Source organism: Thamnophis sirtalis, unplaced genomic scaffold (genome assembly GCF_051295495.1).
Source record: "Thamnophis sirtalis isolate CommonGarterSnake01/CBP01778 unplaced genomic scaffold, rThaSir2_p1.2 scaffold_3, whole genome shotgun sequence".
NCBI lineage: Eukaryota > Metazoa > Chordata > Lepidosauria > Squamata > Natricidae > Thamnophis > Thamnophis sirtalis.
In genome coordinates this window covers 124613596-124639186 of record NW_028261383.1, presented here as the reverse complement: position 1 = coordinate 124639186, position 25591 = coordinate 124613596, and the positions used below count along the sequence as shown (strand labels likewise).

Sequence of the window (25591 nt, the reverse complement as noted above, 5' to 3'; positions counted from 1 at the left end):
TCACGGGATCAAAATTTTGATGTTTGGCAACAGATTCGTATTTATGATGGTTTCAGTGTCCTGTCCTATTTTGTTTGACAAAATATAAAATTTTTAATCAAGCGCCCCCCCCCCCCCCCGGTCAATGGTGTCCCTCTTTACCAATCTGAAAATCTGGTCACCTTATTCTTGACGAATGTATAGTCTTTTATGTACACTGAGATCATATGCACCAAAGATAAATTCCTTGTGTGTTCAATACATTTGGCCAATGAAGAATTCTATTCTATTCTATGAATGGAGGGGCGGGAATTTCATCTGAAACAGAATTTGGATTAGAAACGTAGTAGATAGTACCCGGTCGGCTTTCTTCTTCGAGACGACAAATTCTTTTCAATCCGCGCCATTCTGGGCTCGGAAGCGCGATCAATACGGCAATAGGACCCAGCGGGCAAGGCAGGCAAGAGCGGAAGTTCGAAGAAGTGGCTACGAACTGGCACCTAACCATGGAGGCCGAAGAAGAACCTCCGGCCGGACGTCGCTTACTCAGGTATCTGCGAGGGAGGGAGGAACGGCGTGGGAATGAAGGAGATTAAAGGAGCCGCCTCCCTCCCCGGGAGGGGAGATGGATGGATAGCTGGAGAGACGGGCGGAAGTGTTGGAGGGACGGGCGTTATACGTCTCCCTCCTGCGCCTTTGCCACGTGCGGCTGGTCCCCGGGCCGTTCTGACGTCCTGCAAGCCAGGAGTTTTGCTCCAGGAAGCCCCGCTTGCACACGCGATGCAGGGACAGTAGTTTCACCCAGGCAGGGGGAAAATAAGAGGCTAGCTTCCCACGACAAGCCGGCTGCTTTTCAGGGGTCGCGCGCAACCATTCGGTTTGCTCAGCTGGTCCCGTCCTCCCTAGAAATGATTTCACTTATATATGGAGCCCGTTCCTTTTCTTTGGCAGGAATTGCAATAGTCTGGCCTTCGCGGGGCTGCTCCTCCCATAGGAATTGAAGGGGAAGGGAAGGTGATAAGATATTGCAGGCAGAGGGAGGTCGAGATAGGCAGATTAGCAGGTAATCTCAGGAGCTAAAAGTGCAAAGCAGAAGCCTGCGGGTATGTGCATAAGAATATATATGCTAAAAATGGAAAGAAATGAGAACTCATCACAACAAAGAATAGAATAGAAATATAATTTATTGCATGATCCCTTCTTTCTCTCTGGCTTGAAGTGAAATGTGTTAAACTAAAACTAACTTTAAAAGTAAATGACTATTAAGGAAGGTAACACTTAACAACAGTTTGACTAGTGACCATTCAAGGTTACATCATTGAAAAAAGTGACATGGCTATTTTTCACACCACCATTGTAGCATCCCCATGGTCATGTGATTTACGTTTGGTTGCTTAACAAGTAACCCACATTTATGACAATTGTAGTAGGGTCCCAAAGCCGCGTGATTCCCTTTTGTGACCTTCTGACAAGCGAAGTAAATTGGGAAACCAGATTCAGTTAATAACGTGTTATTAATTTAACAACTGCAGTGATTCACTTAACATGTGGCAAATAAGGTCGTAAAATGGGGCAAAACCCGCCAAACAAATTTCTCACTTAACATACATTTTGGGCTCAATTGTTCATAAGTTGAGGACTACCTGTGCAAAAAGAGAGTTTGAGGAATTCCAAAGGTATTTCACTAAAATAAGCAAAAGAGCCATGTAAGGTGGGCATTTTGGCACATGCAGACTGGTGGTGCTGTAGGCTCTGACAGTTATTCTCCTTGAAAAGGATACAAGGTTTAAGCTTTTAATTTAGAGAAAAGATTAGAACTCTGTATACCATCATTTTTCCACATTGGCAACTTTTAAGTTTGGCAATTGGGGAATTCTAGAAGTTGAAGTCCACCTGTTTTAAAGTTGCCAAGATGAAAGAATACTGGTTGTACACTTACAATGTAAAAATAAATTATCTTCATACTGAAACGGGGGTTAATTGGGGAAGTTGAATAGAAGGATATTTAGGAAGAGTAAAAGGAAGTGGTGCAGTGGTTAGAATGCAGTAGTACTGCAGGCTACTTCAGCTGACTGCTAGCTGCAGTTTGGCAGTTCAAATCTCACAGGCTCAAGGTTGACTCAACCTTCCATCTTTCCGAGGTCGGTAAAATGAGGACCCAGATTGTTGGGGGCAATATGCTGACTGTAAACCGCTTAGAGAGGGTTGTAAAAGCACTATGAAGCGGTATATAAATCTTACTGCTATTGGTAAGTGGGTCATAGCAGTTGCTGGCATTGGCTGTTAATAGGAAATAGTGCTGGCTAAATAGACGTGTGGTCTGATCTGCCACCGTTTACCATATTTGGAGGAATCCATCATGGAGAAATTGAATATTTAAGTGATTATGCTTACCTTCTCTCCCCCCCCTCCCCCGATTCCTCCCCACCTCCAATGAAGCCCAGCAGAACTGCTGGCAGCTCGAACACGTGATCACAAGATCCCCCAGCGCTCACTTGGTCAGAAAGATTTTATTCCTGATGGAACAAAAGAACAAGAATCAAACCTGCATCAATGTCGGAAAGAACACTGGCAACTTTTGGAGGAGGAGCGTGTTGTGCGTTTGTATGTATGAATTACACCTAGAACTAAGTACTGAACTGTCAGTTAATTTAAAATGTTCTCTCTAGTATGTTTTTAGCTTTTCCAGTTTTACACAAGGGACTCTGTTAACAGGAAAGGGAAAAACTTTTCTTGATCCAGCAAACCAGAGTATTTCAGGCAGTTCTCAAATACATAGTTCTTAGCTAAATAACTGAGACATTAGTTGGTTAACAATTTGAGGTACATCTAGAGTCTGGACACATTTGAGTCAAGTTTTTAAATTGAAATATGGCACTGGCTGCTTTTGTTATCTTGTTGGATGGTCTACATAAAAATAGGGAAGAGGAATGTTGGTTATATTATATGCTTTTGACATTAATGGCCATAGTATCCTTTGTGATAGACATTATTGGCCAAAGGCATTATTTGCCTTTTTCCAAAAGTTCTTGTATTGATTGGGATGAGGTGCTTTTTCAGTGTGATTAATCATTTTCTAGTTACTGCCAAGCTCTGAGCAAGGTTCTAAGCAGAACTGCCAGCAGGATATAGAGTAACTTGTGATCCTGGCAGTTGAATGAAAGTCCTCTTACCAGCTCATAACAACAGCCAATCCAGGGGTGAAATTCAGCAGGTTCTGAGAGATCCTGGGGAACCGGTAGAGGAAACTTTGAGTAATTCAGAGAACTGGCAAATACCATCTCTGGCTGGCCCCAGAGTGAGGAAGGAATGTGGATTTTGCAGTATCTTTCCCTGGAGTGGGGTGGGAATGGATATTTTGCAGTATCCTTCACCCGCCCAGCACACAGAACCAGTAGTAAAAAAAAATGAATTTCACCACTGAGCCAATCTCATGCCTCCACTTCCCCCTACGTATATGCCATTTGCTATCACCTTTCCTCCTACACCCTTCTCACTCTGTCTTAGCATTTGCTCTTGTAAGCCAAGGGCCTGAGGTGGAGAGATGCTGCCTCTGGGTGTAAGAACATCCTTGAAAACACCAGGGAGTGGCTCAATTACCATAGGCAGCAGCAACACTGTCTTAGATGCTTGTGAGTAAAGTGAATGTATGACGGCATGAGGGATGTGGGGGGGGGGGAAGCATTTCTGCCTGGCTGCAGCTGCTTTTCCAAAGCACGGAAAGCAACCCCAACTTCACTCTCTCAACAGGTTAACTTATTTAAAATCCTAGGACCAAGAGTCAGTCCTCTATGATCTAGACACCACAAATTATTTCTTTCTAGATCTGTGTCTTTTCTATTAGCTGTTCTGTGCTGGTAGAAAATGGGGTTTTTTGTGGGGGAGGGTGTTCAATAATCTGTTGTTTATGCATAGTAATTCTGGAGCTGCTCTGGACCTATTTTAAGAAGATGTAAATCTTCTGCTTCCTGTTAAAATTAAAATAACGTCTTAATTCCTTTTTCATTGCCAAGAATATTGGAGAATGAACAAATAGAGACTCTTGTTTTTAAATTTCCTTTATAGGGGAAGTTTGGTGAAGGCTGAGTGGAAGCCCCAGGAAAGTATTGTAGAACTAAAATCCCCTGCAGTAAGTTTTACTACCGTATCTTTTATATGATGTCATTCCTACTCTCTTAAATAACTTACTGTTATCAACTTCTATCTCAGAGCAGCACATATCAGTAGCCACAGGCTTCTTTCAGATCAGAGCCAGAAATAGTGGGGTTGATTTCAGTTTTCATATTATGACATTGCCACCAAATAATGTGTGCCCTCTCTCTTTCATCAGATGGCTCAAAAAAACCCTGTATTTGCAGGGTTTGGCTTGTAGCTGTGGCAGTGTTTATACTGGAACCAGCTATGATTCTTGGAAGTAATCTGGGTAAAGAAGATACGGGATGAGCAAATGAATCTGTTACTCTTGATTTGTTTCCTGTCTCCCATAGTGGTCTAAAAGTCAGCTGTTTTGAAAATTAAGGCAACAAGGTTATTGAATACTTCTTATTGTCTCACCTCCAATAATCCAATCCCTGAATTTGGGAGAACCGGACATCAGGCTAACTTCTCCCACACTCATACAATAGGGTGCATTGAGAGACCAAGAATTCTGGGGTTTTATGTTCCCTAATTGTAATTCAAGCCTTTGGCAAAAGGATGAGATTCCCTTCTTCAGTACAGTCTTAATTCAGATGGAGATGCTCCAACTGAATCACGAAGTGACAGACTCCTAGAATGCGCCAAAAACCTCAGAACTTATTTTGTTCTTTTGGAAATGTTAATAGAGGATTGATCTCTTAAATTAACATTGTTTGTTGTTGCCATCAGGGGAAATTCTGGCACACCATGGGATTTACACAGCATGGGAAACAGCGCCTGCTTCCAGAAGAAGCCTTGTATCTCCTAGAATGCGTAAGTAAATCATACTCACAAACTTATGAAGCGATTTCATGTAGCTAAACATCTCTCCTGTTCTGTTGACTTGACACATAGTTCCAAATTTTGCCACAGAATAATCATGTAAATTACAAAAGGAAGTTGCCTAAGTATTTGGAAAACAGGATTAGGAGGTGTGGATGCTAGAGTGACTACAGCCATATAATACTTTTTCAAGAGTTAAGGGAGAAATCTGTTTAGGGGAGTTTGCTCTATGTCTTAACCTTGTACAAGTGGGAATGTCTGAAATGATAGAGTAACCACACTGCAATCTCCATAGGATTGAGAATCCTGGACAATCAGGGTTACACAGAAGATCTTCTGAATAAATGCCACATCTTCATGTCAAACCTTTCTTATGAACATGCAGGTTGGGATGAGCAGACTCGCAGGAAAAGTTCCCATCTCCCATTCCCTGATATTGCAACACTAGTTTCTTCTGCAGAAAGCACATCTGTTTGAAAAATATAGATGTACGTAACTTTATAAATACCAGTGTACAGTTCTAGGAATTGGGTATCATCAAAACTGCTGCAGTATTCTCATTGCAGGTGTTTTATTTACAGAATTTGCCCCCATTCTGTGGGTCTGTGTGATCATTCTGTGTGTGATCATTCTATAAGCCCTATTGTACTGTAAAACCAATTCCTGTATCTTGAGATAATAGGTTAACAACCACTCATTCAGCAATTGTTCAAAGCACTGAACAAGTGGTAACAACCAATCCTCAAAGCTGTGGCTATAGCACCCATATGATCACATGATTACATGATAACTGACTTACGTATGTAATGGTTGCAACATCCTATGGTCATGTGATCACTATTTACAACCTTGTCTGCTGGCTATCCACAAGTAAAGTCAATTTGGAAGCGTGGGTAAGGTTGCAAGTTGTTCTTGCTCCCATTGCTTTTTCTCCTGAGAAGGCATGCTTCCCTACCCAGCTATGCTTGCACTGCAGCACATCTACCCACTTGGCCTCACTTGCGCCAAACTACAGCACCCACACCCTGCCCATTTGCATGGCAGCACTTTCATCTGCCTGCTGCATGGCTTATAGCCACCTAAGAAAAGGGTTGTTATGATCAGGAATTGCAACTTCCAGCTGTCTTCCCCATTGAGTTTGTTTGATGGAAGCTGGCTGAAAGTCCCAAGCTGAAATAATGTGAGGTCCTCCCTTAACCTGCAAACCTCATTTAACAACGGGAATGGGGACTGCTGGGATTGCCATTGCTAAACAATGTTATCACAATACATCACACTTTATAATTACTTAGGGGCAGAAATTATGATCTCAAAGACCATTTTACATGAGGAGCATCTCTGCAGACATCCAGTTGACATGGGCAGCTCTTGGTGTAGTTCTTCAGATCCCAGGGAATATCTGAGGCAATGGCCACAATGATAGGTTTGCACAGTTCCTGAACATTGATTTTTTTTTTCTTACAGGGATCCCTTCAGTTATTTTACAAAGACTTACCTTTGTCAGTCCAGGAAGCTTATGAGGATCTGCTGTCCCCAAAGTCGGTCAGCCTACCAAAATACCAGGTGCATTTCAAATACAATTGGAAGGAAAATTTGGCAATTTAAAAGAAGCATTAAATTTCAAAGCAGGCAGTTCTGTTGTAATTACATTATCACAATTAGTTGTGCAGTTAAGTTGACGTGAATGGGCATGTGACAATATTCCATTGAAATTTGAGGTTAACTGCTTATACAATGAATGCTGCTGTCCAGCTTTATTTTCACAAGGACAATACTACTGTGCAGTATGATGTCTTGATGGTATTCCCTAAAAAGTAGAGTAGACTGAAAAGAGGAATTACTCATTAAAATCCTGTTTCTAGTCCTGCCTTTGAAGCATCAATAATGGGTACTTGCAGTCCAACCTAAATATTGCTGAATGGCCTGAGCAAATACTGTATTAGAATGTGCAGAATTCAGGCAACTGTCCTTAGCTTTACCAGTTTGCTTAGGGACTTGATGGTTGGATGAAAAACATACTGTTGTTTAACTTGTTAATAATTGACAACGTAACTTGTTAATAATATTTCATACCTCCATCAATGCAAATGCTGATTGCATTGAGCCTTTTGTGATATCTGATTATTATATAGTGTCTTCCTTATTTTAAGGGGTGGTTTGTTTTAAAAATAGAGCAGACATCAGTGAAATATTTCTATGATGTTCTTAAGTTTATTCAGATGAGACTTCAATATTGATTAGAATCCTTAGAGACCATGGGGTACAAAATCTCATTAATTAAAATCATGATATTCTGTGGGTGGATGGGAAAAAACAATATTTGTTGTGCTCAGATGAAAAGAGCGATCGTTGTTAAATTTTAAAAATGATGCAGCATGTTAACTACCCCCATGTCACTTGTAATTTTGGGGTCTCATCATATTTGTATTACAATTTTATATGTTTACTTGAAAGTTAAAAAAGTAAAGTTTCCCTTGAATGGGACTCAACTCCTAGTAACTACATGGATAGGCCTATGTTGTCTTGGCAGCCTTATGGAAATAGTTTGACACAACTGCCTTCTGGTGTGGATCTTGCAGCCCTAATTTTCTGTCTTTTGTGAAGGCTGCAAGTTGAATCAGTTAAATTGATTTTGTGCAGTTGACTTTAATGCGTGACCCGTCTAAACCGCGCCCGATTAAACTGCGTTGCTGACGTCATCAACAGGGCGACAACAGCCAGCGCGGAGAAAGAAGGGTGCTTTAAATAGCGCTTTGAAAGCAATCCGATTCAACTTAAGGTAAGGGTTAGGTTTAGAGTTAGCTTTAGGGTTAGGTTTAGGGTTAGGTTAAGGGTTAGGGTTAGGGTTAGGGTTAGGGTTAGGTTAAGGGTTAGGGTTAGGTTAAGGGTTAGGTTTAGGGTTAGGTTTAGGATTAGGTTTAGGGGGGTTAGGTTTAGGTTTAGGGGTTAATTTTAGGTTTAGGGTTTACAGCGTGCTTCTGTTGTCGCCCTGTTGATGACGTCAGCGACGCGGTTTAGTCGGACGCGGTTTAGTCGAGCGCGGTTTTGTGGTGGAACCACTTTAATGTATTCAAAGTTTTGTTTGCATGACAAATGGCTATTTAAATGCCTCTTTGATATAGATACACCTTTTTAACAACTGGGAGCATCTACAAATCATCCTGTATGTATATATGGGAGACATTGTATGTGTGAACCACCTACCAGTAGGAAGGTGACTTCACAGTTCAGGTTAAAAAAGAGTTTGATAACTGAATCTCTAAAGAATGTAGAGTCCTTTCTCATGTGAACTGCTTACATTTCATTCCTATTGTAAGGTATACAGCCACTTGAAGCGACTGGGTTACATCGTTTTGAGATTCCATTCCAGGTAATTGTTTGACAATCATTTTCCCTCTCTCCTGGCAGTGTGTCCATTGTGCATCTCTTTAACTCTGCTCCCTCTTCTCCCCTCTCAATATCTGTTTAACTGTTTATTAAACTTGTATGCCTCCCTATTCCCAAAGGGACTCAGGGCGGCTAACAAACCAAAATAGGGAGGGGGGACAATACAAAGCAAACAAACAAGACAAACAAAATACAAAAAACAGATTTAAAAATTAATCAACAGCCGCAACAATTCGAGTGGGGCTGGGAACTCATCAGCCCCAGGCCTGCTGGAACAGCCAGGTCTTGACGGCTTTGTGGAAAGCCTGAAGGGTGGTGAGATTGTAGATTGTAGAAGTTTATTTATATGCCGCCCTTTTCCCTGGGGGGACTCAGGGCGGCTTACAACTCAAGAGGGGGGGAGGGGAGACAAACTTTTAACACGTAAGACAATACATAAGACAATACATCATTAAAACACAGCATTCATACCATTCGGGCGGGTTACAGTCTTTAGCCCCAGGCCTGACGGGATAGCTAGATTTTGAGGGCTGTGCGGAAGGTCTGGAGGGTGGTGAGGGTACGAATCTCCACGGGGAGATCGTTCCATAGGGTCGGAGCTGCCACCGAGAAGGCTCTCCTCCGTGTGGTTGCCAGTCGACATTGACCGGCAGATGGAACTCGGAGGAGGCCTAATCGATGGGATCTAATTGGTCGAGTGGAGGTGATTGGCAGTAGGCGGTCTCTCAAGTACCCAGATCCACTACCATGAAGGGCTTTATGGGTGACAAGTAGCACCTTGAAGCGTACCCGGAGATCGACAGGTAGCCAGTGCAGCTCGCGGAGGATAGGTGTTATGTGGGTGAAACGAGGTGCACCCACAATCGCTCGCGCGGCCGCATTCTGGACTAGCTGAAGTCGCCGAATACTCTTCAAGGGCAGCCCCATGTAGAGCACATTGCAGTACTCCAGCCTAGAGGTCACAAAGGCACGAGTGACTGTTGTGAGAGCCTCCCGGTTCAGGTAGGGGCGCAACTGGTGCACCAGGCGAACCTGGGCAAATGCCCCCCTGGTCACAGCTGACAAATGGTGTTCAAAAGTCAGCTGTGGGTCCAGGAGGACTCCCAAGTTGCGGACCCTGTCTGAGGGGCGTAGTGTTTGACCCCCCCAGCCTGAGAGATGGAATACTTGCCGAATTAGTGGGAGGGAAACACAACAGCCACTCGGTCTTATCTGGGTTGAGCACGAGTTTGTTAGCCCTCATCCAGTCCCTAACAGCTTCAAGGCCCTGGTTCATCACGTCCACCGCTTCATTGAGTTGGCACGGGGCGGACAGATACAACTGAGTATCGTCCGCATACTGGTGGTATTTTATCCCGTGCCGCCGAATGATCTCGCCCAGCGGTTTCATGTAGATGTTGAAAAGTAGGGGGGACAAGACCGAACCCTGCGGCACCCCATATGTTAGGGGCCTAGGGGTCGATCTCTGCCCTCCGACTAACACCGACTGCAACCTGTCCGAGAGGTAAGAGGAGAACCACCGCAAAACAGTGCCTCCCACTCCCACCTCCTGCAGTCGTCGCAGAAGGATACCATGGTCGATGGTATCGAAAGCCGCTGAGAGGTCAAGGAGAACCAGGATGGAGGGGTAGCCTCCATCCCTGGCTCTCCAGAGGTCATCGGTCAATGCGACCAAAGCGGTTTCTGTGCTGTAGCCAGGCCTGAAGCCGGACTGGAATGGGTCAAGATAACTAGTGACCCTGGTGAGGGTCTGAATCTCCACGGGGAGATCGTTTCAGAGGGCCGGAGCAGCCACAGAGAAGGCCCTCCTCCGGAGGGTCGACAATCGACACTGGCTAGTTGATGGAATCCGGAGGAGACCTAATCTGTGGGATCTAATTGGTTGTCGGGAGGTAATTGGCAGAAGGCGGTCTCTCGAGTATCCAGGTCCGATACCATGTAGGGCTTTAAAAGTAACGACTAGCACCTTGAAGCGCATCCGGCGTCCAATAGGCAGCCAGTGCAGCTCGCGGAGGATAGGTGTGATGTGGGTGTACCGGGGTGCAAACACAATCGCTCGCGCGGCTGCATTCTGGACAAGCTGAAGTCTCCGAATGCTCTTCAAGGGCTGCCCCATGCAGAGCGCGTTACAGTAGTAATATCCCTACTTCCTGATATGATTGTATTTATCTTCTGGCCTTTTGTTTCTCTGTTTGATTTTAACTGAGCAGGTGGTTAATCAGTGAAGAAAAAGGAGGAAAGGTTTGCTTTTCTAGTGTGACCTGTTGCTGTCTCTGAACCAATTGTTTTGATCTTTTTTGGGTGGATTTCTCTTTTACAGCACTGTTCCAACACCTTACGAGAGGCAGCTGAATCTGGATAGCCACTACCAAAGCAGGGAGAGAAGCAGTCACAAGAGGAGATGCTCCAGCTCCGGGTAAAAGCACGTGGGCAGTGGGAGTGATGGCCTTGACAAACCAGCCCCAGGTGGGCATGGAATTAAGCACTGAGAAATGCATCTGTTTTGTTCTTGTCTTCATATTTGTCTCTTGCTGTAGATCAGTGATGGTTAACCTTTTCAGCACTGAGTGCCAACATTGGAGCGTGTGTGCATCGGAGCACCAGAACTTGGAAGATAGCAGCTGGCCAGTGCACATGTGCGCAGCAGCCAGCTGCTCTTCCAGGTTCCATTGTGCGCACATGTGCCGGCCAGCTGCTGTGTTCTGGGTTCCAGTGCGCGTGATGAAATCTGGAAAAGCAGTTGGCGACGGCGTGCGTGCCCACAGAGACGGCTCTTCATGCCACCTCTGGCACACATGCCATAAGTTCGCTATTACGCCTCTAGATGGAGAGCAAGTTACTGCTGAACATAATTTGTAGCAACCCCAGCCAACATGGCCGATAGTGTATAGGTACTCCCACTACAGACAGTCTTTAACTTACAACCCATTGCCGAGAAAGCATTTGAGATTATGATGGACCTCTTAGGAGTGCTTTTGTCCTGAATTTGAACAATTCCAACAATTGTGCCCCTCCTGCGATCACTTGTCCGCACTTCATGTTCTTATATCAATTGGGCCATATTTATGATGTTTGAAACATTCTGTGGTTACATGATGGCATTCTACAATGTTTTTGCCCAAAACTGGAATTTATTTTTGTTTTTTTGGCAAAACTGTGCCTGTGGTGAACCATTGCTTCACTTAACAACTGCAGATTCATTTAATGACTACTGCAAAAAAGGTCACAAAATTTACTTAGTCACGTAGGTGAACATATTGATGCCTGTCACAAGTTATAAGCATGATGGGCAGGTTCCATTACAGTTCTTAAGTCAAGGACTTCCTATAGTGGGAGCACCTGAGGATCATAGATTTCTGGTCCCTGGTTTTAAAAAAGAAAAATTAGCTACAGTTAGTAAGAAAAATATATTACAAGACATACCTGTATGACTTGCCCACTTAAAAAAAAAATCAGGAGTGACTGTTGTGAGTGGCACACCATAGGGGGATCATCCTGTTGCCATTTTAAGTACATATGAGGTCAATCACTTTGAAGGTTTTAAAATAAGATCATCATTATGTTGGGAACACCAAGTTTTCTTTCTCTGATTTACCTTAATCAAGGGAAGGTCTGGAGATACTAATTCACTATCTGGATTTGGCAGAGGGATAAATGAGAACAAATAAGTTAACATCGCAGGGACGCAGTGGCTCAGTGGCTAAGACACTGAGCTTGTCGGCCAGAAGGTCTGCAGTTCAGCGGTTCGAATCCCTAGCGCCTTGTAATGGAGTGAGCTCCCATTACTTGCCCCAGCTTCTGCCAACCTAGCAGTTCGAAAGCATTTAAAAATTCAAGTAGAAAAAATAGGAGCCACCTTTGGTGGGAAGGTAACAGTGTTCCATGCACCTTCAGTGTTTAGTCAGGCCAGCCACATAACCACGGAGATGTCTTCGGACAGTGCTGGCTCTTCAGTTTTGAAACGGAGATGAGCATTGCTCCCTAGAGTCGGCAACAACTAGCATATGTCCTAGGGGAACCTTTACCTTTAAGTTAAAGTCTCAAAAAGATGGAAACTTAACAGGTGGTTTGCAGGTTTAAAAATTTGGTGCTAGATGTATTCTGGATGAAAGCGCATACCCACTGAAGCAGCAGGTACAGCATTAATTACGTTTTTATCCAAAATTTCAATGCACAGATTAACCCTTAGCAAAATATTTTCTGGCACACAGCAATGCTCTTTCTTGAACAGGGATGGCCTTGCTATGGTGGGTTTATGCTCTAGGAATGATTAATTCCTAGAGCTGTCCTCAAAAATAGTTAATACCTTTCAAGTGGTTCAGAATTCAACTGACATAGCTAGTTTAATAAACTGTTAAGAAATTAAACCATTGATAATACTTCATTAAACTTGCATACTGCCTCTCATTGGTTCCCAACGATCAAATAAAAGCTGTCACTTTTAAACCGCTAGTTTGATCCGGCAACTAAATAACTTGTTTGAGTATTTTACATGTCTAGAGGTTTTTGAATGGACTGAATTATTGGTTGAAAAAATGATTAAAGGGGAATGAGGTATAATTACTTGCATCCTTTTGAACGACAGTTTATGAATAACAGGTTTGAATAATTCTGGGATAGTAACAGATAATCTGTGCCCATGTTTTTATCCCCTCCTCTTTTATAAGATCACAAGAGAAGAAACCCAAGCTATCTGAGAAATCCCAAGAACGGTCACCCAAAAAGGCTAAGATCTGTCATGCTAATTCCAGTTCTACCACATCAGATGGTTCACCCAAAGCAACAATAAAGACACCGGATCCAAACATTGCAAATATTGAATTGGTCCCATCTTCAGGTATCACAAGAGACTGCAGTGAATTGCCCACCTGTTCTCAGGACTACAAAGAGACATGTAGGAAGACCTTTGCGGCAAGCCATAAGGATACCTGTGCATCCAGGTGGAATTTCACCTCCATTGGTTTTCCTAACATGGGGGCTGATTGCCCTCAAGTGTTCCTGCCAGAGCCTGATAAGAGGTTCCTCCCAGAGAATGTAGCAGCACAGGCAATTGACACAAGCCATTGGCACAGGAGGCTCAACCAGAAACAGGAGCGGTTGACCCGCAAGGAACAGGAGCAGCTGAAGTGGGACAACAAATACAAAATCAGTGTCAATGAGGATGCCGAAGTCCAGCGTTGCACCACCTGGCAAGAATACAAGGCACTTCTGAGAGAGAGGAGTGGTTGGGAAGATCTCTGCATACAGACAATTGCCCCACTTGTGAAACCAAGCCAAGGACTTTCCACAGGTATCTGTTGTGGACCGCCAGTGCCCAGTGGAGCTGGCAGCAGATTTGGACAGTGAGGAGGTTGGGGAGGAATATGGGCCAGTCCTGGAGTCGGGGGAAGGCTCTGAGGAGGGCTCTGTGTCAGAGGCGGAGAGGGGGCCAGAGTCATATGCCAGTTATCAGCTGCCTTCAGAGTCAGACGACATATCTTAAAGACCAGTCAAATGAGAGATATAAACGAGACTGGAAAAAATGGATTGACTATATACAAAACAAATACGGGACTAAGAAATTCCAGATAGTCTACGCTTAAGATCAGGAATGAGTTAAACTGTTCAAAGTTAGTGTAACAGGAAGAAGCTAAGATCAATGTAGAGATGTTATTAACCACTTTTTTTTATTTCTTTTGTCTCAATATATTTTAGACTGTGTTTGTTAAAAATCTATACCATGTACGGGCTCTGGGAAGTCGGGGGGGGGAGGGAGGTGGGGTGTTAGGGGGGAGGGGAGGGGGGGACATATACTATGTGTTAGATTTCAACGTAATGCGATTTCACATGCATATTGTTTCTCTTTAATTTCTCCGTAAAAATAGGACAAGCTGAATACATTGACATATAGTAGAAATACACCAAGGGGAGGAGGAGTGGGATAGAAGGAAGGGGGTAGAGGGCGGGAGAGAGGATGGGAGGGAGGGTGAGAAGGAAGGGAGGGAGTGGACTGGGAGAGAGGAGTGGTAGAGGGGGAGGGGAAGTAGGGTAGAGGGGAATGATGGAGGGAAGATAGTAAGTTGGAGGGGGGCGGAAGAAAGAGATGTATGGAGAGCGGAAGAGGTATATTGGGTTTCTATTTGAGTTTGAGTTTTATTTTATTTATATTTCTGAGGGTATTGTTGACAAGAGGAACTGCTGTGATTATTGTTTAATGTTGTATGGCCCCGGTTATGCACAGTATATATGTGACTGTATGAAAATGAAAAATGGAAAATAAAAACATTTTAACAATTAAGAAAAGAAAAAAAGAGTCAGACGAACAGCTGGAGGCAGACGAACAGCTAGAGCCTGTTCCCAGTGTGCGCATGGGCAGAGTTGCCAGATGAAAGGAACAGCTAAAGAACCGGGGTCAACTTGGGAGTAAGACAACAGGTGGAGAATGGATGGCCCCTCCCAGAGGAAATAAAAAAGGAACTAAAGGGGAGTGGAGTTTGATGGAGACAATTAGTTCGTTTAATTGGTTACTGACTCTCCTGAGACTCCTTGCCAGGTTTTGCAGGTATCGGCCTGGTAGCTCTCCAAGCCAGATAAGGTCTGTGACTGTAAATCCTCCCTTGAAAGACTGCTGGATGTGAATGAGCAGAATTCACAGTAAATTAATAAAAGGGTTTTTTGTCAGGACAAGGAGTTTGCTTCATGCTCTTGGGAAGCCTTGGTCAGAACAATATCATGGCTTCTGAAAAAGAGAAAAAAGTCTGGCCTTTGTTCTCTGAAGAAGGATACACGCGGCCTTCTTTAAGGTGATGGGTATTTCTGAATGTCAGAATAGCTGGCTTGGTGGCAGAGTCATGGTTTTTTATTTTTTTTATTTTACTTTTTAGTATATTTTATTTTCATTTTCATACACTCACATATATACCCCATACAATATTAAACAGTAATTGCATCAATTCCTCTTGTCGACAATGCCCCAGAAAATAAAAGCCCCATATACCTCTTCCATCCTCCATACACCTCTTTCTTCCACCACCCTCCAACTTTCTATCTTCCCTCCATCGTCCCCCTCTGCCCTACTTCCCCTTGCCCTCTACCACTCCTCTCTCCAGATCCGCTCCCCCCCTTCCCTTTCGCCTCCCCCCCCTCTCTCCCATCCCTCTCTACCCATCTTTCTTCTTTCCTACTCCTCCTCCCCTCGGTATATTTCCACTATATGTTAATGTATTTGGCTTATCCTATTTTTAAAGAAAAATGAGAGAAAAACAGTATACATGTGAAGTCACATTGCATTGAGAACTAACACATCGTGTCTAGCCTAATGTATACCCCTCCCTCCCCCCTCCCCCCGCCCCCTCCTCCTTCCCCCCCCCCGACTTCCCAGAACCCGTACACGGTATAGATTTTTAACAAACACAGTCTAAAATCTATTGAGAAAAAAGAAATAAAGAAATTAATAACATCTCTACATTGATCTTAGCTTCTTGCTAAGCTAACTTTAAACAATTTAAATCATTCCTGATCTTAAGCATAGGCTAACTGGAATTTTGGTCCCGTATTTATTTTGTATACAGTCAATCCATTTTTTCCAGTCTTGTTTATATCTCTCATTTGACTGATCTTTAAGATATGCCGATATTTTAGCCATCTCGGCTAAATTTGTAACTTTCAATGTCCATTCTTGGGTTGTAGGCAAGTCTTCCTTCTTCCAGTATTGCGCCACCAACAGTCTTGCTGCCGTTATTAAGTGCAGAATCAAGTTAGTCTCTACCACTGTAAAGTCAGTACTTTTACCTAGTAAAAATAACTGAGGAGTAAACTTTATCCTTCTTTTAATGATATTTTGCATAATCCACCATATTTTTATCCAAAATGCCTTAACCTTTTGGCAGGTCCACCATATATGAAAATATGTAGCATCGAGAGAACCACATCTCTAACATTTAGACTGTAAATTCGGATACATAAAAGCCAGCTTTTTAGGATCTAAATGCCATCTATAGAACATCTTATAAAAAATTTCTCTCAGGTTTTGAGCTTGTGTAAATTTCACATTTCTTACCCAGATTCTTTCCCATGTATCCAACATTATTGGTTCTTCAATATTTTGAGCCCACTTTATCATACAATCTTTAACTAATTCTGTTTCCGAATCCATCTGTATTAATACATTATATATCCTCTATATGCATTAAGCTTTGATCTCTTATTTGTTTAAACAGATTATCCTCAACTTGGATAAAACCAATTTTTTGATCTATTTTCCACCTAGCCTGTAATTGCCCATACTGGAACCATGTTTGAACTACCTTCTCCTCTTTTAATACCTCTAAAGATTTTAGTTGTAGTACCCCCCTTTCCAAAATGAGAAGCTGTCTGTAGGTAATTCTATCCTGTTTTTGTGCTATATTCATATTTTCAATTGCGTGTCTAGGAATTGCCCACATGGGTATCTTGTCATTTAATTTATATTGGTATTTTTTCCAGACCCGCAGTAAAGCATTTCTTAAAATTTGACTTTTAAAATTCTTGTCCAATTTTTTGTTGAATAACAGGTAAGCATGCCAACCATATACCAGATCGTGTCCCTCAATATTCAATATTCTATCATTAGTTAAATGAGTCCAATCACTAATTACAGATAGCGCCACTGCATCATAATATAGTTTTAGGTTAGGTAATTTCAAGCCTCCTCTCTCGCGTACATCTTGCATTATTTTCATCTTTACTCTTTCCTGCCCATACAAATTTGTTGATACCCTTCTGCCATTCTAAAAGATTCACATCTTTTTTAAGTATAGGTAACATTTGGAAGAGAAATAAATTTTTTGGTAAGATGTTCATTTTCACTGCCGCTATCCTACCCAACAAAGATAAGTGCAATTTCTCCCATTTTTTCATCTCTATCTGTATACTATGCCAAAGTGGTTCATAATTATGCTTATATAATTTCCCGTTTGAGGTTAAAATATTAACCCCAAGATATTTGACTTTTTTGACTACCTCACATCCTAGCATCCCTCTTAGTTCTACCATTTCTAACTGTAAATTTTTATAGTAAACCGCTGTCAAACCATCTGTACCTGGTGCTTTCCCTAACTTTAATTGCTTAATTACCTGCAAAATTTCCCCCGAGGTTATTGGTTGGTTCAATTTTTGCCTGTGCTCTTCTCTAACTGAGGGTATTTTCTCTTTATCCAAATATTTGTCTATATCTAAACCATTAATTTTATCCCCTTTATACAATTCTGTAAAAAATTCCCGAAATGCCTTTTGAATCTCCTCCTGTTGAAACACCTCCTTCCCTCTGTAAGTCAGTTTAGATATATTTTGAGTTTTCCTTTTTTTTCCTAATCTGATAAGCTAACCTAACCATCTGCCAGGTTTGTTTGCGTTACGAAAAGTAATGTGTTTTGCATATAATAAACTAGTGGCTACCTGGTCAGAGATCAACATGTCAAATTGAGATTTTAATATGATGATTGCTTCCTTAACCTTTGTATCGCCAAATATCTCTCAATTCAAAGTCGTCCATCATGTCAAAAAAAAGTTTGGGTAGCTTTGCTCGCATCTTAGTATTTGGGCGAGAAGTCTTCTTATCTCTTTTAGTGTCTATCACACCATTCCAATCACCCAATAGTATACAAGATCTATAGTCCCACTGTACTAATTTAGCATGAAGATTTCTATAGAATCCGTCTTGCTGTTGATTAGGAGCATAAATTCCCAGAAGTAATGTCTTTTTCCCTTCTAAGATTAGATCTAACGCGATATATCTTCCAAAGGGATCCGCTTCAATTAATTCAGTATCGATGTCTTCCTTAAGTATACAACTATACCATTTTTCTTTTCCATAGCAGAAGCTACAAAATGTTGACCAAGTTTTGAGTTAATCAAATATTTTTGATCAGTTGATTTAATATAAGTTTCTTGCAAACAAATTATTATCATTCTTAAACTGTTTAAGATAGTGAAATAGTGAAATATTTTCTTTCTCTTCTGTGGAGAATTCAGTCCATTGACATTCTATGTTAAAATCTTAGTTGTCATCTTTGGTTACCTGAAGCTTTTTTAGAACCTCCTGCATGGCCTAGCTCCTCCCACGGCTTCTGAGCTTGTTGCTGTAACTCCTTGATCGATGGCCGGTGATTGTTGAGGTTGTTGCCTTTTAGCTTGTTTTTCCATTCGTCTGGTAGTCATACGGCTAGGTCTTTGTTCCATAACACCTTGCCCTTCTAGGGAGGGGAGATGGTACATCTTGTCTGGTAGTTGTGTGGTTTGCTGTCTGTCTTTTCCTTCTTGTGGTCTTTCTCCGGATCCAGATGGTGCAGGGTGTCCCGCCTTCAAAATATTGTGATAAAAATCTCGAGCTTTCCATACGGAGTTGAGACGATATCTTTGCCTGTCAAATGTAAATATAATACCAAATGGCGCGTCTCATCTGTACTGTATCTGTCGGTTTCTGAGTTCTTCCACTAAAAAAGTCTCTCCTGGTTCTTAGCATTTGAGGTGATATTTCTTTCAAAACAGTCAAATCCTGGCCCCCAATTTGGAGCCTAGTGTTATAAGACTCTTGTAATATGTTTCTGAACTCTCTTGTGAAATATATAACTATGTCTCAGGGGAGTTGCTTCTGTTTTGCCACCCAAGAATTAACACGATAAATTTTATCGATCTGCCAGTCAAAGTTAGACCCCGGTCTTCCCACCAGACAATGAAAGGCTTCTGAAAGAATCTGTTTCAAGTTCTCCTGTTTATCCTCACGCAGCCCCCTTACTCTTAATGCCAGCTCCATCTGCCTGTACTGTATCATAATAATTTCTTTTTCAGCGTTTTCAACTTTTTGTTGCACCACCTCAGTTTTGGATGTCAAATTGGTGTTAGCTTCGTTAAGATCCTCTAGACTATCTTCAATTCCAGAAACATGTTCTGTCAGTACAGTTACAAGTCCCAACATATCATCTTTCATTTTAGCAACCCTGGTATCAATTTTTTCATACAAGTCATCCTTAAGTTCTTTTATCTCCTCTTTTATCTCCCCTTTTATCTCCTCTTTAAACTCTTTCAGTTTGTTTTCCACTTTAGTTGTCAGCATGTTATGAGCTTCACTCAGTTCTCTCAGGAAGAGTTCTGTCGTTAGTAACTCTCCAGTAGGGGGCATAGAGGGTGGCTGTGACTTTGTACCAAGTATTGGCGATGTGCTTCTGGGGGCTGAAGAAGAAGGTGGTTTCAGATTAGGATTTGGTTTTGAGGCCATTCCAAGTTTTATCTTCAAGCAATTAGGAAAACTCTACTGGCCCGCTATACAGTTGTGAAAAGAGGTACTTTTTTTTAATTTTATAAACTTCGTAGGACTTTGCAGAACGTTTCAAAAAATAAGCATTGTAACGAAACAGTTCAGCATAATCACCACTGTTTTGAATGTCTCTATATTAGCAAAGAGTCTTTTAAAAGTGAAACTAATTAATAAAGATCTGTTGGCCGGCTGTGAGGCAAAATAATTCACTCCCTTCCTTTGAAGTTTTGAAACTCCGTATAACTAGATAAACATTGTTACTCAGCAATTCAGCTGGCTCGTCGCCATTTTAAACGCCTCTTAAAATAGATAAAATAACGGAAGAGGATCTTGTGAAAAAGAAGCTAGGATTTAGATAAACAATTAACGCTCTCATATACGAATTCTGCTCGTTTTGAAATCAAGTAATTCAATCTTTGATCTGAGTGGGAGGGACGCTTACTTTGAGCTGCAAAGCAGCTGGAGATTTCCAGCACGGAACAGTTCTGCCTTCAGCTGGCCCCCCTCTCTCTTCGCAGACACAGAAGCTAGAAAGATCAGAAAGGCATTTGCTCGACAAAACTTCTCTCCTTCCCTTCTTGCCTGAAGGGTAAGGTGTCTGTCAGATGTCTGATAGATGATCATCTCAACAGATAACGCGACTGGTAACTTGGGAGCAGCTATGTTTAGCTGCTTCCATCAGTAAGTCCCGCCCAGGACGTCCGCAGAGGCATGTTTTGTGAAGGCCCTAATCCAAATTTCTTCTCTTCCAGCTGACATCCTTCAACAGATCAGTGTTTTCCAACCCTCACGCTTATTGGAGGAAGCATTTCAGTAGGTATCAAACCAGAAAATGAGCTAAATGCTTTTAATCTGTCCTGGTAATTGTAAGTATGAGCAACAGTCATATTGAGCAGGATGCAGAACCTGTAGCCCTCTGCAACATCCTACTAGCTGGAGTTCTGACAGTTCAGGTTTAACAACTTCTGGAGGGTCATAAGTTTTTCTCATATAGCATATACTTGGGGATATTTACTTCCAAGCATTACAAATCATTAGTTTACACTTGGAAAACATTCTGGAACTAGTGGTTTTGCCCCATATGCATGTGACATCTCTGTTATTCATTAAAGCAACATTTTTCAGGGTTGCATAGGATCATGAAAAATCCATCTGCTTTAATGAGTAGCAGTAATGTGCTGTGTTCATATGTGATCCAAATGATCACATATAAACACTCTGGGGATGATCACATATGAACACTCTGAGAAAATGATTCTTCCAAATCATTTTCCCAGCATGCATAGCACTACAAATTGTATTGTATGTCAGAAGCATTACTTGAAAGACCAGCACCTAACTTTAAGTCCCCTAAGCCTCTATGCAATGCAAATCATTCCATCCCATTTTGAAGGTGTTTCATGCAGTGCACCACGATACATGTCTTGTAAAATTGTTAAATTGCAATTCTTTTAACTAAATCCCGATAAAAGAAAATAAGTGTCAGTTTCCAATAGGCATACTCTGCTGGTCTTAAGTATAGCTGTCCAAACTCTGTATTCTCCAGATATGTTGGACTAGAATTGTCATTGTTCCCCAAGTTTTTCTCTTACTGCAAATGCTTTCCTGTTTAAGGAGGCAGTTTGGTCTTTACTGTAATTACTGTAATTACATGCCTGGGAAGTGAAGTTGAGGTTCATGCTACATTAGTCATTCAGTGTACCATTGGCTATCTGCCTTTTTTTTTTTGGACACTAGAACAAGCCCATGGGATCCTCTGTATTGAAAACATTTGAGTGTTTGTGGAGAAGGGATGTAATTTTTTCCACCATCCGCTCCCACTGCTTGCTATTGAATTCCACTCTTAAGAAACCATTTTAAAATTTAATCCTGAGTCAGATATGCCATCCTGCTACTTTCTTTCCTTGCCAACATGTTCACATCCAGTATGGATTATCCACTGCCTTCAGGGATCATGTTTTAATGGATGAGGACTTAAAATTAACATTTTGGGAACTCTGACAGCTGTGGCAATTGACTTATTATCGTCAATTTTTATGCTACCTCAGTAAGCGATTTTAGACAGCTTGCATTATAGGGTAAAACATCTGGTAAATAGCTACTCAAAACAAAGCAAACAAAACTGAAAGAATACATGGCACAGGGAGGCACAGAAATTAATCAACTCACCATCAAACTACCCTCAAAGAGCAAGCACCAGAGGTGGTATTCAGCAGGTTCTGACCAGTTCTGGAGAACTGGTAGCGGAAATTTTGAGTAGTTCAGAGACCCAGCAAATACTACCTCTGACTGCTCCCACCCCCATCTATTCTCTGCCTCCCGAGTCCCAGCTGATCAGGAGGGAATGGGGATTTTGCAGTAACCTTCCCCTGGAGTGGGGTGGGAATGTAGATTTTACAGTATCCTTCCCCTGCCATGCCCACCAAGCCATGCCCACTAAGCCACGATCACAAAACCAGTAAAAATTTGAATCCCACCATTGGCAAGCACTTTCATCCAACTCAGTCCTAACAAAAGAATTTTTACAGGGTTGTACCAATAATGGAAAGTGAATTATTTGGGGCAGTTCTGGTGAGGATTTCTTCGTATAAAAGAATAGCTTACAATCTATGCTATAGTTTTAATGTCCTTTCCAGCTTAAATAGTGACACCTTGTGTCACCAACTTTCAGCATTAACTGTTTGGGGTTGCTAAAAAATAGGGAGAAGGCTAATTATAATTCCTGCTAAGTTTGCTGTTGTTACTCAGCAGTTCTGCTGAGAGCTTTTTCGGGATACAAAATTCAGGGTTGTGACTCAGCAGTTCTGCTGAGAGTTTTTTCGGGATACAAAATTCAGTTATGCAGCTGGGGCTTGTGGGAGGAAATTTGGAGATAAAAGGAAGGATGCTGCCATGTCCCAGTTGCTGGAGTCAACGTCATTCCTTCGTGTGTTCCATGTCTGGTACAATATTGCTTGCTTATTACTCGTGATTATGCCTGTTACTCTTGGATAAGTGCTTTGGTGTTTTCATGTAAACCTGATTCGTGGAGACGGTGGAAGAAGGGCAGCGTTTGTAAGAGCTTTTGTTTTGAATTCTTATCAGAGATTTATGTTTATGTTATTTCTGGGCTCGAAGCCAGTTTGAACTGAAAACTGATAAAGAAAAGTCCTTTTAAGTTTGTCTGCCTGTGTTTGTTAACGAGCCGTCAAGGGGGGGGTCAGAACAGTTTGCTATGCCTGAAGATTTTTTTTCCCCTTCTCCTCCTTTGGCATATCAGAGAATGGCTGATATTTTTGTACTAATGATTAACCTCCACAGATTACAGAATGATTCATCAGAGCTAAAAATAGATTTTGATGTGTATTCTGCTGATGGTGCTTCAACTTTTAAAAAGAATGATCCTGGGAAGCCTTATGTCCGGATGTGCATTCAAAGGTAATAGGTGCTTGTAATCTTAATTTCAATCTTCTATAGATTTTGCTCATGTGTTTACATGACTTGTCCAGTTGGTTTGATGGAAAAGAGAAAGAAAGAATTAACCGCAGGGATGGGATTCAGCTGGTTTGGGCAAATCGGATGCTATTTTTACAACTGGTTTGCTGAACTGGTAGTTGCAAGGATTGGCTGGCCCCATCCTAACCCTCGAGGGAAGTCTCCGGAGCCTGGGGAGAGCGAAAAACAGGCCTCCTGGAAGTTAGGGAAATGGGCCTGTTTCCAGCCTCCGGAGCCTGGGGAGGGCGAAAACACCTCCCTGCCACTGTAGTGTAGGAGGCCAAATAGGTCACACCCACCATGGCCATGCCCACCCAGCAACTGGGCAGAGAACCGATTGCTAAAAATTTTGAATTCCACCCCTGGGCAACAGTTGTTCTGTGTATGATGAATCTGTTGTGATAGATGGCTGGGAAAACAGATTTAGGACCGATCCCAGTCCATCCTGAAACTAGATCCTCCAGTTATTGGATCTAACAATACTGGTTGTTATTGGAGTTCTTGCTTTTAACATCGATACCGGAAACTCTTTTTAAAAAAATAAATAAATGGTTCTAAGTTTCATTGGAACAGATATGTTCTGTCTCTTGCCCGCAGATGCAGTAATACTTTTTATGATGTCACTCTTTAAAATTATTATCAAATATATATTTTTAAATGTTGAGTTGTTTTTCTTTTTTCCCCCAGTTTTGATGAGCAGGTCCCATCCCTGAAGATTGTCAAGCAACTGTCTTATCAAAGTGGAGATATTCCGGTGGTGTTTGCTCTTGTTGACAACGGAAGCCTCGCTTTCTTCTCTTTTAAGGAATTCAAATTGCCAATTGATATTTATCCCTGATACTGAGGGTATCATTTGGAAAAGCTGTTTTATAAATGGGAGTGTTGAAATAAAAGTTTACTAAGGGTTTGACATTGTTCAGTAGGATATTGCCCGGAGTTCTGATTTAACAGTACTGTGCTGCCAGAGGACATATATTCTATATGGCAAGAGCCTAAAAAGAAAGATCCATTCCAACAACATCTCTTCTGGTTAGAAATACAGTTATTTTATTGTTTTAATCCACAAATTCTGTTTTTAGTTTGCTGTTACCTAAGCTAGCATTTCTGCCAATCTGGAACAGTTCACGAATTTGAGCCTAGGCAGAGTCCCAAAATATATTTCGGCATCAGCTGAATGTAAAAGTTGGAAGCTACTTTCATGAATCATCAAATAGCAAAGACAAAAATATTTTTTCTTAGTAATCTTCAGTTCCAGACCCAAACATGGAACATACGAGAATAGATGAATATATAGATCATTTGTTATACTTTTTCTACAAGAAAAGCTGAAGGCCAGAATCACTTAATTTCTATTTGCAGATCTAAAAGATTTACCTAATTTGTTTAGGATTTGGTTAGTGGAAGACCACGATTTTTGTTTTCTAGCAACTCTTCCAGATGCAATTTAAAAAGGTTTATATCAGCAAATTTATTTTACATTCTTGGTTGCTATGTCTTTTCCCCCTGCAGATCCTGATATTTTCTCCTTACTATGAAATTCCAAGGCAGTTTAACTTTGCACTGTTACTAGGAAAAAGGGCACTGAATATTTCCTTGTTTAAGAGTAGCTGTTCATGAGGATTTTTACATAGAAATTGGAGAAAAATATTTTGCATTTCTCATTATTTCAGTTTGGAAACAGAAGCAATAAAATTATTTGTGTTAACAGAACTTTAAAAGATTTCATGTAACATCTTTTCTTGGCAAAATGATGTATGCAATATATGCATAGAAATATATATATTTGTAAATATTTATTAGTGGTGATAATCTCTCCCAGTCCCAAAGGAGCAACAAATATGAGGATTTAAAAAATGCCTATCATTAAAGAGCAAAACTATTCAGATCAGCACCCATAAGAGTCAACTGGAACCAAAGGCTCATTGAAACACATTTTTGTTTCTGAAAAATGGGAGTTGCACACATACTTCTAGGCAGGAGGGTATTTTTCAAAGGGTGGGGGTTATCAGAGAAGAATCATATCTCATGTACCTTGTTTTAGCAGACCCTCTGGACCAAAGGTGGTGTGTGGTGTGTGATGTATTTAAGTTCTGTAGTGTAGGCCTTTAAATAAAACAACCAGCATTTTGAATAATATAAGTATAATTCGACACTGCTGGAATTGGCCCACTGAGAGTCCACCTGCTGCATTATACGCCAGCCAGAGCTGCTGTGTCTTCTTCAAAGGAAATTCCATGCAGAATTGAAACTACAGTCACCAGGTTGGGTGATGATCAGAGCATGGGTTACTGATATAGGGCATATGTATCTTGAGACTTTCTTCTCTGGTGGTGGTTTGTAATTGCTACTGTCGGCAATTATAACAAATTGTCTATAGTTATGATAAGCACTACATACACTATATTGCCAAAAGTATTCGCTCACCCATCCAAATAATCAGAATGAGGTTCCAATCCCATGGCCACAGGTGTATAAAATCAAGTACCTAGGCATGCAGACTGTTTTTACAAACATTTGTGA

General features: G+C 41.6%; 1 protein-coding gene across 4 annotated transcripts; it reads left to right on the top strand.

Moving 5' to 3' along the window:
* The first annotated feature begins 411 nt into the window (after positions 1–411).
* On the top strand, positions 412–24802 carry TSEN54 (tRNA splicing endonuclease subunit 54). Of its 4 annotated transcripts, none has more exons than XM_087709942.1 (11): positions 412–529; positions 2419–2575; positions 4045–4108; positions 4846–4929; positions 6403–6501; positions 8256–8308; positions 10646–10741; positions 12993–13615; positions 20350–20410; positions 22898–23014; positions 23759–24802. In XM_087709942.1, the coding sequence occupies exons 2-11, from the start codon at positions 2499–2501 to the stop codon at positions 23907–23909; spliced, it is 1425 nt and encodes a 474-aa protein (XP_087566068.1). In that variant the 5' UTR covers positions 412–529; positions 2419–2498; the 3' UTR covers positions 23910–24802. The 4 variants fall into 4 exon arrangements, with proteins under 4 accessions (XP_087566068.1, XP_087566067.1, XP_087566069.1 ...); XM_087709941.1 differs by having other exon boundaries at positions 418–529; positions 2419–2583; XM_087709943.1 differs by having other exon boundaries at positions 423–529; positions 2427–2575.
* The last annotated feature ends 789 nt before the right edge of the window (positions 24803–25591 follow it).

Bases quoted from the DNA above. Each gene is read 5' to 3' on its own strand.
- TSEN54 (XM_087709941.1), top strand. From the start codon at position 486: ATGGAGGCCGAAGAAGAACCTCCGGCCGGACGTCGCTTACTCAG. The intron at 530-2,418 runs GTATCTGCGAGG...CCTCCAATGAAG, and splicing joins GCCGGACGTCGCTTACTCAG to CCCAGCAGAACTGCTGGCAG. The intron at 10,742-12,992 runs GTAAAAGCACGT...CTCTTTTATAAG, and splicing joins AGGAGATGCTCCAGCTCCGG to ATCACAAGAGAAGAAACCCA.